The sequence below is a fragment of the Propithecus coquereli genome, unplaced genomic scaffold (genome assembly GCF_000956105.1).
Source record: "Propithecus coquereli isolate 6110/MARCELLA unplaced genomic scaffold, Pcoq_1.0 Scaffold478, whole genome shotgun sequence".
Taxonomy (NCBI): domain Eukaryota; kingdom Metazoa; phylum Chordata; class Mammalia; order Primates; family Indriidae; genus Propithecus; species Propithecus coquereli.
In genome coordinates, this window is record NW_012150596.1 from 996,910 (window position 1) to 1,011,547 (window position 14,638).

The 14,638-nt window shown below is 39.7% G+C and overlaps 1 protein-coding gene across 1 annotated transcript in view; it reads right to left on the minus strand.

Annotated features, from left to right (window-relative positions):
* The window catches only part of ARHGEF6 (Rac/Cdc42 guanine nucleotide exchange factor (GEF) 6), a 109,651-nt gene that overhangs the window by 4,045 nt on the left and 90,968 nt on the right, over positions 1 to 14,638 (minus strand). Inside the window, exons 12-20 of the mRNA XM_012655488.1 lie at positions 13,722 to 13,868; positions 11,283 to 11,369; positions 10,409 to 10,487; positions 9,257 to 9,402; positions 8,059 to 8,184; positions 6,472 to 6,492; positions 5,180 to 5,273; positions 3,789 to 3,878; positions 1,178 to 1,277 (exon numbers count right to left, since the gene is read on the minus strand). Of these exons, the coding sequence (XP_012510942.1) occupies positions 1,178 to 1,277; positions 3,789 to 3,878; positions 5,180 to 5,273; positions 6,472 to 6,492; positions 8,059 to 8,184; positions 9,257 to 9,402; positions 10,409 to 10,487; positions 11,283 to 11,369; positions 13,722 to 13,868 (890 nt within the window). The remainder of the gene's footprint in view (positions 1 to 1,177; positions 1,278 to 3,788; positions 3,879 to 5,179; positions 5,274 to 6,471; positions 6,493 to 8,058; positions 8,185 to 9,256; positions 9,403 to 10,408; positions 10,488 to 11,282; positions 11,370 to 13,721; positions 13,869 to 14,638) is intronic.

The following is a 14,638-nucleotide window of genomic DNA, read 5'->3' on the forward strand; positions in this document are numbered from 1 at the left end:
TTGCCCTTCTCAGCTCTTTGACCCCACATGACACAGAATCAGGGGCATCATTTCTGAAGGATCCCGTATATTACTAAAAAAAAAAAAAAAAAAAAAGGATGAAGTGCCCCGGGTGGGTTGTAGAACAGGCTTTTCCTCTCTGGCTCTCTCCCTGGACAAGACTTTAGAGATCTAGGTTTCAGTTCTGATCTTGCCACTCACTAGTCCTAGAACCTTGGGTAACCAGTTTCCTTCCTTCTGATCCTCTCTTGGTCTTAATTTCATTACATATAAAATGGGGATAATATCACATTCCCTGGTGAAGATTAATATAGCTACAATAATAATTAGTATAATTATCATTATTTGTTGAGTGCTAGCTAGCCTTTATACTTATCATTCCATTTAACCTCACAACTATTCTGAAACTGTTATTGTCATCCTTATTTTACAGATGAGGAAACTGAGGCATAGAGAGGTGAAGGAACTTGCTCCTCTCTATGGTCACACAGCTAATGAGTAGTAGAATTGTGAGCTGAACCAGGACTGTTCTTCTCTCAAGTCCAAGTTCTTTTGTCATATCACTTCATACACCAGATGCAAAAAGACATTGACAAGCACCTTGAAATATGCTGTCCTAAGCAAATTTAGGCTTGACTTCAGAAATGACTCAAGTTTAAACAAATGAATTATTTGGCTACTTTGTGTTTATTTTATGAGCCATAAAGTACTTAACCTGATTTTTCCCCCTTAGGTCACACTCACTACTGTGCAAAGGTAAGCCAGAGACATAATTTCCATGAACCTCGGTTTCCTTATGTGTAAAAGTGGTGAGAGTAATGCTTATCTCACCGGATTGCTGGAGGATTTTAAATGAGGTCAGCTATGGGAAAGTATAGATCCTGACTCAAAAAATGTAAGCGATATCTCTCTGGTACCTCCTAAACCCATCCAGAGCACTGATATTCATTCCCATGTGCCCTGAAGTAGCTTAGCGTATGGAGGAGCTGCTCTGGAGGGCTCTGGCACCTCTACCTGTCATTCCCCTCTTCCTTTGTTGGGGAATTGCCCTCCCAAGGCTGCCAACTGCATGTGCTCAGCAAAGAGGGTCACATTCCTAGATGCGGAGGGGCTGCCTGGCCAGACCTTCTTGCCAGCCCCCAGACAAACCAGGCAAGGTTTAGCCTGCTCTACTCACTTTTCTTCCATGATGGTCTGGCCATTGCTTCTGGTTTCTTCAATGATGAGTTTCTCTTCCTCAGGGAGTAAGACTTGTGGGACAGAATCTTTGCGAGTACCTACAGACAAGGGTTGCAAGAGTGAGGAGAGGGGGAAGTTACTAGTGAAGAGCATTTATAGGTGTTAGCTCCCTTCCACTATTGTTATAGAAGGGCCTTTGTTCACAGCATATAGCTACATTGCACCCAGAGGGCAGTCACCCAACATTTGCTGACTAAATCTTCCCGACATGAGAAATTTTAAATGGCCAAATATATTGATTCAATTTTCTTGTTTGCATATGTTGGTAGGGGTGAGCATTTCATACTCAGAGAAATAACATGAAAGGGCTCCTGTAATATCTGTCCTCAACCAAGACCCCCATTCATTCCTGTTTTGCCTCCCCCAGAGCAGAGAGCTGACCAGTGATTGCCCTTCCCTGAAACTCTCCAGGAAATGACACACCACATCCTATGCTATGGTGCTCTGTAATTGTAGTAAAAGTCAGGTGGAGAGTAGCACTGTACTGAAATAGATGTTTAAAGGGCCTCAGAAGCACCGTTCATGCTCAGTTGTTCTCCTTACAGTCCTACAGGACAAAGTAGGGTCAAGTAAGATCACTTTGATCAAGGGTAGAGTGCGGTTGGCAAAGAGGCAGGTGTCCTCACTGCTCTCTGCTAAGAATGTGTCTAGGCTCTGGGGCAGACGAGGTGACAAAACAGACACGAGGCCTCAACTAAACAGCTCTCCTCCACCTCCAACCTCCCCCTCACTCTGAATCTTTCCTCTCAGAGCTCAAGTGCTTAATCTTCACTCTCCCTGAGCCACTGGCCTCCTCTCTTCTAGGCCAAGTTCCTTCAGCGATGTGTACATTCATGCCTTCACTTAATCACCTCGCCTATCCTGACGTCAGATGTTTCTCTCCCTTCCGCAGGGCCTAGCACTTTGTAGGTGCTTAACACAGTCGGCCCTCCATATCCGAGGGCTCCGCACCTACGGATTCAGTCAATCATGGATGGAAAATATCCAGAAAAAATAATACAAATTAAAAAACCAATTTAGTCTAACAACCATTTACATAGCATTTATATCGTATTAGGTGTTATAAGTAACACAGAGATGATTTAAAGTATACAGGAGGATGTGCGTAGGTTACATGCAAATACTTCGCCATTTTGTATCAGGGACTTGCACATCCTCAGATTTGGGACCCAATCCCCCAGGATAGCCAGACTCGGCTGTAAGTGGACAGCAGAGTGAGTGACTGATTCACGGAATGAATACAGCACGAGCCAAGAGCAGTCAGTTCTAGGGAAACAGGACTTCTAGCTGGAGAGGGAGAGAGGGTAGCAGGTCACTGTGATGCTAAAAGGCCTGCCGTGTGCCAAGCACGGTGATAGACACTTTCCATATGACAAAGGCAGGCTAGGGAGGAGGGGTGAAGACATGCCTCTTTAAGCTAGAACACCTTCCTGCACTTCTGAGCAGATCCATCAACTGTGTCTACGTGAAAAGAGGTGGTGGGCAAGGAGGCGAGATCGGATTTTGTATGAGGGATGCTTCCTGTGGTGTCTACTTGTCCCCCTCTTTCCAAGTTTTCACGATAAAAACCACTCTCACTTTCCTCTCCTGTCTCCTCGAAACTTGTTATCAGGGCGGGGCATGACCAAAGCCACAGCCAGGTTTTGTCTGTGAAGCAGAAAGTGTGACAGTCCCCTCTTCACGGTCAAACGTGTCAACTTTCACATCGAACATTTTCCTCATGTCGGCCTTAGAGAAGTGTTACTTTGAAAGAATATATCAAAGTAACCTAACAAATCCCCTGCCACACTCAAGTGACTGGTCAGTGGCTGTCCAAAATGAAGTGCTATGGAGTATTCATTTCTTATGCAGATGCAAAAGCTTTACAAAATGTATCCTGAATGTTTATAATTAATGGAAGACAAAAGACATAATTGATGTGACCTGGCTTTTAAAAAGCACAAGGATGAATCAGAAAATTTTATCTCAATTTCAGTTTGTAACCTGAAAGTTGTTTGGGGAAATACCCTCACCTAATAGCTTCCTGATAAATTTTATACATTTTGAACAAGCCCTGCTAAGCAGCTACATTTCCAGATTTTCAGAGCAACTTTGAAACTTGAGTTTGGTGAAGCATTGTTCGCTTAAATATGCAGCTGATCAAAGATAGTATTTTGACTTCCTTTCCAAATCTGCCTATAAGAAGAGATTAGCATCAGTTCACAGACACAGGAACTCTCTGGGCTCTTTAATTCCTAACTAGTGTTGGTGAAGGTATCTGTGTGCTTCAAAGGAGAATGACTTTAAAAAATTTTTTTCATTTCTATCACCTCCAACATTTTTACTCTTGCATCTCTCTTTCTGGGTGAAAACAACAGTGGGTAAACAAACCGCTTGGTAGCTAAAACCACCTTATCTGAAAGATGCAGTCCTGCACCGCTCCTCTGCACCAAGTCACCTGCTTTCCACACCCTGCAACCCATCTGGGCCGCTGTTCGTTTTTTCTAAGAGGCAGTAAGCAGTAAAGAAGAAACATCACTCATTCGAGAAAGCAGTTTGGGGGCACCTACTTGAGCCATGGCCTTGTTGAAAATTGGCACTGGTGCAGTAGGCTTCGATCACTTTAAGAATCTGAGCATCCTCTTCAAGAGCAGCTGTACCTGTCAAATTTAATTGATAATGACTTTTCATAGGTATATGCCTCTTAGACTCTCGAAATGATGCAGTGCACTATTCTACTGCCAGGGACTGGCTTCTCTGGCCAGTAGTGTTTCTGAAAGGCAGGAGAAAGAGCTGTCCAACCCTCGTGACAGCATCCCCACAGAGCTCTGGAGTCAGCCCCAGCAAGTGCAGCACAGAGGGGGGCCTGCTCTTGAAGCCCAGAGCTGTAACTTGGGGGGTTCTGTCAGTGGTCTCTTGGAGGCCAAAATCACAGCACTGGGCTTCAGCTCTCATACACAACAGCCTTCTCCTCCTTTACATTTCAAGGCTCACTTTCTCTAGGAAGCTTTCCCCTGTTAACCCCACCCATTTTTCCATCCAGTCAGCGGAGTCACTAATTCTTCCTCCTCCCTTCTCCCCCTCCCAATTCACTTTTGAAATGACTGGATGTCAGCACCCTGCTAACATGCCGATGTGCGCACCTAGGTGGGGGATGGGGGATGCAGCGTGCCAAAGCTGTAGTCGAGCAAAGATTTATTTAAGCTATATTTTCTTTTTTCTTTTTTTAAATTTTTTGTAGAGATGAAATCTCACTATGTTGCCCAGGTTGGTCTTGAACTCCTGGGCTCAAGCAATCCTCCCACTTTGGCTTCCCAAAGTGCTGGGATTATAGGCGTAAGCCACTGCCTTCGGCCTTAACTATATTTTCAAGTGATACACACAGTTCTGTCACCTCTTTGTGACACATCACTTACTCCTTCACATGTATCCCAAAGAGCCTTGTTCACAGCCTTATAGTCAAATATGTCCATATCGATTGGCTAACCAAACTTGTAGTCTGCCTCTGAATCAAGCCATGTTTCTAGATGTCAGCAGTCCGATTCCTTGGCTAATTGAGAACATCACTGAGCATCAGATTTCCAGAAGGATTTCAGCTTTCATGTCTATTTAGTCTGTCTCTATATAGGAAAATATCTCAGGCATCAGAAAGTAGGAGGGGAAAAACATGTACCCATAGCAAATGGGTCCCTTTACAGGTTCTAAACTAGTTGGAGTGAAATGTTCTCAAAAATGGCACAGATGATGTATGCCTAAGATGACATGAAGTGCATGCAGCAGGAAGCAGCTTATTCAAAAGTCTTAGAGGTGACCAAATTTTTCCATACATTTTTTTAAATGTAACAGACGATGCCAAGAAAAAATTGTTCTAATCATCTGCTTTTAAAAAAATTCTCAGGTAAAAAAAGATTCTCATGTTAGTTCATCCATAAACAACTTTCAGAATGTAGACAACACGTACTTTTCCTAATCACATATTCCTCCTCGGATGGTTTTCTCTCAGTCTTTCTTTTATGAAGAAACTTCTTCATCGTTTTGGGGCTTTTACTAGACTCCTGTAAGGATAGAAGTTTCTTAGTGAATTAAAATTCTTCCCCCAAAACAAATTTAAAAGAGCAAATGAAATTAAATAGAATGCCTCTCTCTTATTTTGGCAATCTCAGTTAGGAGTACATCAAAATTTAATGCTATACACATCAAAAATGGCTCCAATAAACTGGAAAGGGTTAAATAAAACAGAGGCAATGACATTATCCTCTTGATTTCCATAGGAGTGAGAATAAGAATGGAGTGTGCCTACTGAAGACTTGGCAGCTTCTCCAGGGGGCCAAATGCCTTTAGGGTATCCCCTGCAGAGAAAGTAATAGATGTCAACCCTAGAAAAATAACAGCATTTCTAACTTGGTTTATGTTCTCCACTGACACAGTTTTAGGGAAATTAAATATCAATTGTAACTACTAATATAGTATTTATCACTTTTCAAAGAGCTTCAAAACTGTTTAAATAATTTCTCCTTAGCAACAGTCCCACAGAGAAGAATATAATTTTCATTTGTCAGATGGGAAAATTAACGCAGAAACTAAGTAACTTTCCTGCAGTCAGAGAGAAGTCAAATGAAGATTTCCTGATAAATAATTTTGGGTTAGGAGTAACAAACCTACAGCCAAGCTTAACCATACATAATACAAGGCTGTATTTTTAATTAGTAGATAAAAGAGATGGAAATTATTGAATTTGCTTTTGCCTTGTGAATAACTAGTAGGTCGGGGAAAGTGCTCATGATCAATATCAAAGTAAATAGATTAGGATCTTAGACTTAGGAAAAAAACCCTCTTGATCATCTTATCCCAATCTTCCATTCAATGTATATACATGAAGCATGGATAATAATTAGTACCCTAAAAATCTATAAAACAAAGAACTTAATTTCTTTCACTTAGACACAGTCATTCACTCAGACTCTAAAACAGACAGATATGAAAAATTCATGTGACATAAATAACAGGAAAAAGTAGCATTTAAAAAACAGGAAAATGAGCATTTTAAGGCATTATAAGATGATATTTTCATATGTTTTTCACACGAGCCTGCTTTTTGAAGAAAATACTTACATGTCAGAATTGCATCTTCATATTTTAGCCACCAATTATAACAAGGGACAAAACAAGCATAAAGGAAAGCTTCATTCATCAAAGGTTACAGGCACAGCATTATGATGTAACTGTAAGCCAAAGATATTGTTCTACCCTTACCTTTAAGATATAAGACATCCTCTAAAATGAATATGTAAAGAAAGAGAAGATGAGCGTGAGAGGTCGATGGTTATAATGACCAAATCCATTTATCAATAATTCTAAAACAACATTTGAAATGTTAGTGTTATCATAAATTACACAGCGAGAATATCATCACATTTCCCACATTAGTTTCAGATGCAATATCATCATGCAAAAGCCCAAGGAATACAGTTCTGTGCAGGATAACAAATGCTGAAAATAACTGAAATAAATACTATATAGTAAGAATATATTAATAACTCTCTTCCCCAGAAGAAACAAAGTGATCATGCCTTAGTTTTAATAGATTAGTTATGTGAATGATTAAGTCAACTTTACCCTTCAGAGCTCACCTTAATTTGAATTTAGTAACTGACAATTACAAAATATCCATCATTAAAAAGGGGACCTAGGTAACTATGAAGTAGCACTCCTGGTTTAGGTAATCAAAGAAGAAAATTGTATGATTGCAAGAATTGCAGATCAATTTCCAAAGCAAATCTGTGGGACTTTTCCTGGCCAAATTCTAAATAGAGTTACATCATAAACATTCAACTCAAAAGTTATTTCTCCTATGATGTGGTGAAAGGATCAAAAAATCCTCCAGTGTCCAAATATTGTTCTATTTTTTACTGCACTAAGAGCTGGTGGCAACAATTAATCGAAACAGAAGCATGGTGGTTTAAATCAAAACACACTCAAAATTGAGCTAAGTCTGCATCACTCATCAAAACACACATTTGATGTAGAAATATATGCCGCCTTTGCAGCGCAATTCTAAGACTCATCTCATAACCGTCACAAACTTCGTCCTCACTCAACAAAGCCTATTTAAAGAACAGTTACTGATAAATGAGCATCTTTTCTGAAATCTGAAATGATTGAAACAGGTTAGAGATAAAGCCACTGTTTGGATGGAAAAGTAACGCTCCACACAGTTACAGAAGCTAGTGACTGACATTTCCTAACTTCAACTTCGAGAGGAAAACAAAAACCTTGAAATCCCCACACTACCCAAATATCAAATGGCCTTTTAAGGTTGTCTCTGAGAAGCCTCTTTTTAAAAGACATTCTTTTCATTAAATTCTTTTCCCTTTCCAATTGCAGCAAATATCACTTTCATAGTTCAAACTCATGGCTTGGCCCCACAACACTTTACTGATACGGCTTAAAAGATCAAAATGATCCAAAATGCAGAATTGGGTCTGCTTGGTTGAAAATTCAACTACAGTGAAGTGGCTTTTGTTTGAGATGTGTGTACATCATTTACTAATTTAAAGAATTATCCTAATAATCATCAAGGTAAACCAGAGGTGCTTCGGGAAGAGACTGGGGAAACTCACACAGTGCACATAGACCCTGTGTATAGTCAATCAATATTTGTGATAGATAACAGGGAAATGGAAAATTAAGAAACAAAAAAACTACTCTGAGTCTAGCAATTCCAGATTGACTGACCTATATCACCTATCATAAATTCTAGCACATTCCCACAGAACTACTTGCAATAAGGTACAAAATTAACTTGTCAGAAGCATTTTATACCATACATAGCAAAATTACCTCTTTATAACCTAGTGCTGCTGATGGTCTAAGTGGAGGTGCAGGTCGTAGACAACTTAAACTCCACGGTTTTATAATTTGAGGAGGCTCCAAGGGTCCTCGGGGCTGTCCAGTAGAGCTAAAAGACTGGGAAAATGTCTGATGAGATGTTGGCAATCTGCCATCTGAACCCGACCTCGTGCCACACAGTGAGAGAACAACAATAGCTTCATTGGATCAGCAAAGTCAGCCACAGAAAGGGAAAGATGGAAAAAGAAAAGTCTCCAGTTTGAGAACTGGCACTTTCTGGTCAAGATTATGGGGTCTCTAAGGCACAGCACAAAATTGACTCAACATCCCATGATCCTGTCCTCTCTTTCTTTTCTGGAATTTCATTAAAGTCTGATTTATTTTTTCCTCTATAAGGGAGGAAAGTAGAATAAAAGTCACCATTTGAGTTCAGTGATGTGTTTGGCACTCCATTAGGTACTTAACTAGGTTATTTGATCAGAACAACTAACACAGAGACTCAGCAAAGTGAAGGAACTAACTAGTAATTGGCAAAGCCAAGATTTGCACCCAGATCTGATGCCAAAGCCCACGTTCTTCCCCCACAACACACAGTGCTCAAAACTGGAATTTTGGCATCACAGGTTTGAGTGTTAACAAACAACACAGAATCTTCCATCTCACTCAGCAAGTACAGTAAAATCTCTTCAATTCAAATTCCATGAATTCTAAGTTTGTGATAACTCAGAAGAAGACAATGCTAAAGGTTTGTCTTTGAAGTAGTTTACTGAGCAAATATGAGAGCATGAATGAGATGGCATGGAGATGTTTAAGTACTCAGAGAGGCAAATTATTCATTTTGACTTAGCACATTGTTAATATGAGAATAATGGTTGCTCATTAAAATAAATCTTATTTATCACTAAGACATCTTAGCAGGATTTTTGGTTAGAAATACTTTGCTAGCCGTTAGTTGGAGTATAGGAATACTGTCAAACAAAACTGCACACCTCTAAGTAAAACTTTTTATTAATCTGGACGGACCTCACAAAGAGAAATCAGAATTAGTGAGGCTTAAATGTACTTTAAAATCTACGAGTATAGACTACTCAAAAACTAAGGTCATGCTCACTACTTCTTGTAAGTCTTCAGCAGGCAGGATTTGACAAAAGACTCAATAATCCCTGGACAGAACAAATGCACTACTTACAGAATGAGCACTACATGATGATGATGATGTTTTGGATAATGAACTGCTAGAAGCAGGTCCTCTGATCAGTCTGTTCAGCTGTTCCAACCATTCCTGGAAGTCCTGGTTGTTGTTGCAATGGACCACAGTTCTCTCTGTTGTGTTGCCTACGTCACAAATTATGAGCATTTGAAGACAAAAAGCCAGGAAAACCTTGAGCTTGTTTCATTCATAAGTATACTTCACACAACTACGACTTGGGGTCTAATTTTGGGGGGTTTTCACACCTATGGGATAACCCTGTTGAAACAACATTATTCAGGAACAGATAAGCTGTGATGGTAAAGTAAAGGAATATTCAGGTCTGATTTAGAAAACCATCCTTGATTTCAACTGTTTACAGAATCTTAGAAATAGTGTAAAACTTCACTATACATGAACTTGCAAACTGAAAATTTAAGCACGTAGTCCATCTAGTAGTTCATAGTCTAAAATGAGAATATTGAACTTTGATATTAGGAACGAGATCCAACTAAGACTGGCTACAATCTTGGGACAAACATCAAACCTTAGGCTTTTTATTAGGAAAGAAGCAGATAAGGCCTGGGGCCATGATCTCAGTCTCACCCATTGTGTCCTGTCAGCTCAAACAGTACAGCCGTTACATGTAAATCAAATAGGCCTGGCAAAAGGGCTAACAAGCCAAAATGTCAGGGGGCATCACTGAGGCCTGGCATTTTGCTCAATTTGCGAGGAAAGTTTCACGGCTTTTCGGCGCTTTTTAGAAACACAACCAAATCTTGCTAATTCACAGGCTGACGATAAGATTGCTAATAAAAGTCCACATCTTTGGCTCCTCTGCCACCAGGGGACAGACGGGGAGAAAATGACATTTACATCAGTCCATTTCGTTGTTCCTCAGCTCTCAAAAGCAGCTCTTATGCAACAGAAGATTGAAGCTAATGGCAAAACCGAGGCTTTTGAATGGCCAGAAGATTTCTCCGTTCTATCACTGTACCCTAATTATCCCAGGAAATGGAATAGACTTTGTCATGGCCATGTAAAACTTACTCATGAACTATATAACAGAAAATAATAGCATTTATTTATTTAAACTCCACTTCATTCCAAAAAGGATTTGAAGTAGCTATATAAAAAGTGAAAATTACCTACCTGTGATTTCAAATGTGCAGTCATTCCCTTCAATTTCATCTAATCTAGTCACCACCATTCCTCCTATTGGTATTTTTCCCTATCGGAAAAAGAACATTCCCATTAATTCTATGGTTATACGTGTCTCTACTTATTTCACTTAGATTTTCCGACCCTCTCAGCAATCACTGCTGAATTATGGCTAGACGTATTTCTCCAGTCTGTCAATAGATAATGTGTCCCTGCTCTAAATTTTAATCAGACAAGAAAGCAAGGGGAAAATGTGGGTTGTATTCGGCTAAAACACCCTAAACCATAAAATTGGGATTTATAAAACAATATACTTTTCTAACACATTTTCATGAGAATCAGTAAATAAAGTAAAGGCTCAAATTTTATGAAAATGAGTAATTGGCAGGTCAAGATATAACAGTAATAGCAGCTTATGATACTTTATATCTTCGGAGCAGACTGAGGGAAGTTTAATTTCTGAAGAATTTAATAACTTACATCTTAGAAACCTGAACAATGTGATGTGACTGTAACAAGACAATCATAGGAGGAGATCCCAGCTTCATATTTTCCCAGCAATAATAATATGAGCCTGTAAAATGCTGCTGCTAATTTATTTTGTAGACTGAGATTTCCATTTATACATCCAAAACCCAGTTCATAACCAGAGCAGTGGATACTCGAGATAAACTCATTATACTGATACAAAGGTCTTTGTTCTAAGGAACATCTGCTCTCATAAGCTGTTTAATTACAATGAAGGGTCAGAACATTCTGCCTCTTCTTGTTTGAGCTTTTAATGCCATAGTGGAGATATTGCATCTGGATGGAAACCTGTTTTCATTGTGGGTCCTATTATTTGTTTTATATGAAATTTACTAACCTGATAGATAAAGCCACTCATTCGAGGACTTGCAGATAACACTATCAAGATATTTGAAAATAACATAAGGTACCGCTCCTGTTTTTCCTGAGGGAGAATGAACAATATTAAATGGAGAATAGAGATTGAACATTTGTTTGTTAAGAATTTCTAGAATCACTGCTTTATAACACAGATCTCATATAATCAACTGAGACATTAACAGTGATTTTTAAAAACTGATATCCAACTTAATAACACAAAACTAGTTGAATTCTACTTGAACATATACATTCACAGTTTATCTCTCTCCTTCCTATATATAACAATTAAATACAAATAGCCATGCTTTTCTCCCAAGTATGGAAGCCTAAGAAGTCACACAGTTTACACAGCCAGTGAAATGTGCTAGACCAGGGCACAAAATAAGTCTCTAGGTTCACAAAATGAAAATGTATTTTACTTTGAAAAAATGGCAAAATGAAAGCATTTTCAGGTGACAGGAAATTTATTATGCTCTAACAGGTATGTTAAAGTCTTATTCATAACACTATTTTTAATTATTAAGAACAAGATAATTATTGGGCTCATGTAAAATAGAAAAGTATATTTTTTAATGGCACAAAAGAAAAGAAGCCTTTTCATATGAAGGCTGCTCTCAGCCCCTTAGACGGATATGCAAAAATTACATGTGGCCTACAGGCCCAACCATCTCAGCTACAGTTATCCTTATACCTGTCTCCGTCTCCTTCCTCCCATTTGAGAAGAGCAACCCTTCGAGGCTAACTATTCTAACAAGTGCTCTGAATCTCTCACACCTTCCTCTTGCTTGGTTTACTTCTACAGACATCTCCTCTCCTCCTTTTCCCAGCAGCCTCTCCTCCTTTACTAGCTTTTCCTCTTCTGCTTTTAACATACACACATCTCCTGTCTTAAGAGGCTTTTGCTTGTCCCATGGGGCTCCTTATACATAATATCCCACTTCTTGACATTTTATTGCCAAAATACTTGCTGTCTTCATTTTCTTGCCATTGATCCCTCCCTAACTGCACCCCCAACTGTTCTCTCAAAGTCATCAATAACTGCCTTCTAGCAAAATCCAATGGCTTCCTCTTGGTCCTCACATCCCTTGCCCTCTAAACCTTCTGCGGCACTCAGCGCGCTGACCACTTTCAAATGTTCCTCCTGGAATTTCCATGACACCACACTCCCCAGTTCTCTACCATCCTCTTTGTCTTTTTATTTTCTGGCACTGACTCTTCCTCCCATCACCCAAGAGGTTTATCCCAAAGGAATGAATGACTGATCGTTAGACTCGCTGCATTAACCTTCCCTGGGGTATCTGCATTTTAAATGAGATTGCTTATTAACCCAAAGTCATGAATCTCTGCCAGAGATATGTCAGGGAGCATAGGAAGATGTGTTGGGAGAGGGAAGACAATTCTAACACCCTATAAATCACACCAGGTGACATAATCAACCTTTCTCCCTTACCCTGACCCCTTCCTAAAAGAAATAATCCATCTTCAGCCCTTTGTGCTTCTCTCTGAATATTTACTTCCTAGGAAGGCACATGTGTCAGGGACATCTAAATCTCTGCCTTTAACTGTGATCTCTCACCCACATTTCCATAGTACTTTAACAGCTGCCCACAGGACATCTCCACTTGGATATCTACAGTCACTTGAAAGTTAACAGGTCTGAAGTTACATGTATCATCTCCTCTAGCCCATGAGCCACAACTTCTGTTGACTTTCCCTTCTAAAGGTATCTCGGATTTTCCCCTTCTGCTCCATTCCCTCCACCTCACTTTCCATCCCTGCTGGCCTTTCTGTTTCTAGTCCCATCCCCTCCAGTTTATCTGCCATGTATGGTTGTCAGATAGTGTCAAACACCCCTTCTACTACTCCAGACTCTTTCCTTGTTTCCTCCTGCCTGTAGCATCAATCTGAACTACTCCTGCCTGACTTCCAAGGTCTTGCATAGCCTGACTCTACCTGACTCAATCAACCTTTTCTATCACTATACCCAGCATGCTTTTTTCGCTCCTTGGTTTCCTTACTGTCCTGCACGTTTCTATTATCTCCTGAGCAAAGAATGACCTCTAACTTATGGGATGCCCTCCTTTTCATGCCTCCCCGCCTCAAGTCCTAGTTCCATAAGGTCTTCTTGATCTCTCCCTTCTCTGAATTTCTATGGACTCTACTGTTGAGATCGCAAAATCAGACACTATTTGGTTTGTTTTCTAGTTGCACCATGTGTTTTAATCTGTTTTTAATAAGTTCTTTGAAAGTAGGGATCATTGCTTGTTCTTTCTTCCTATCTCCCACAGCACCTAGCAGAGTGTTGGGCAAAGAATAGATACTCAGTTTGTGATTTGAATGTTCTAGCATTTGACCTTGATAAGGAAGAAGCATATGAAAGACAGAAGAAATGATGTTGAGATTTGAAACACCTTACCTCACATGTTCCATACTGCAACATTACTTGTGACATAAAAATCACATTTCCCAAGGTTTTAATATCCTCCCCTTCCCATGCCTGAATAGGTTCAGAAAGTATCTGCAACTCCAGCTGTTTTCTCTTTCTCAGATCTTGGCACTGCCCCTACAGAACCAAAGCAGAACATAATGGAATAGGAATTCTTATGAAACAGACCTAAGACAAGATCAAAGTAAGATGTGGCTTCTGGCTCTTGGATTCCCACTGAGTCTCTATTCCTCACCATGAGTCCCACGACCAGATCTATTCCTGACAGACAGAAAGATCCGCTACCCTAAATGTCTAGCATTGACCCCACAAAAGTTTTATGAGAAAGGTCCACTTTTTATTTTGCCAGGGCAGCAAAACAAAATGCCAGAAGGGGTTTATTTCTCCCTCCCTGTAAAGGGTATGGGAAGGCAAGTAGCCAAATCACATCGGCCAGAGCCAGGAGAGCACCCAGTAGCTTCAGATGTGCTGGTTGGTTTCCCTGTTCGAGACCTTCCCCACTCTGTCTATCTTTGAAAAAAGAGGGCTTTCATTACAAAGCAATTGTATTTTTCTAACATATGCTCAGTTTCCAACAAGGTAATATCCTGAAAATAACAAAAATCAAGAACAAGACTCCAGGAGTAATAGAAAAAGAGAAAATTAAATTCTTTATGCCACAGCGAATCACCTTGATCTTATAATGAAACACAGGCACTGCTGTACTTTGTTTAGGGACCAATAGTAGATCACTGTGAAAAAATAAATTAATTTTTATTCCTAAAAGGATTAGAGAAAGAGATAAAACTGAATTTCATGGTGACAAACTGAAAATTCAAACCCAGAAACAATTTACAGTTTGCCAACACTATGAGGAATATAAATGCTATATACATACTATATATATA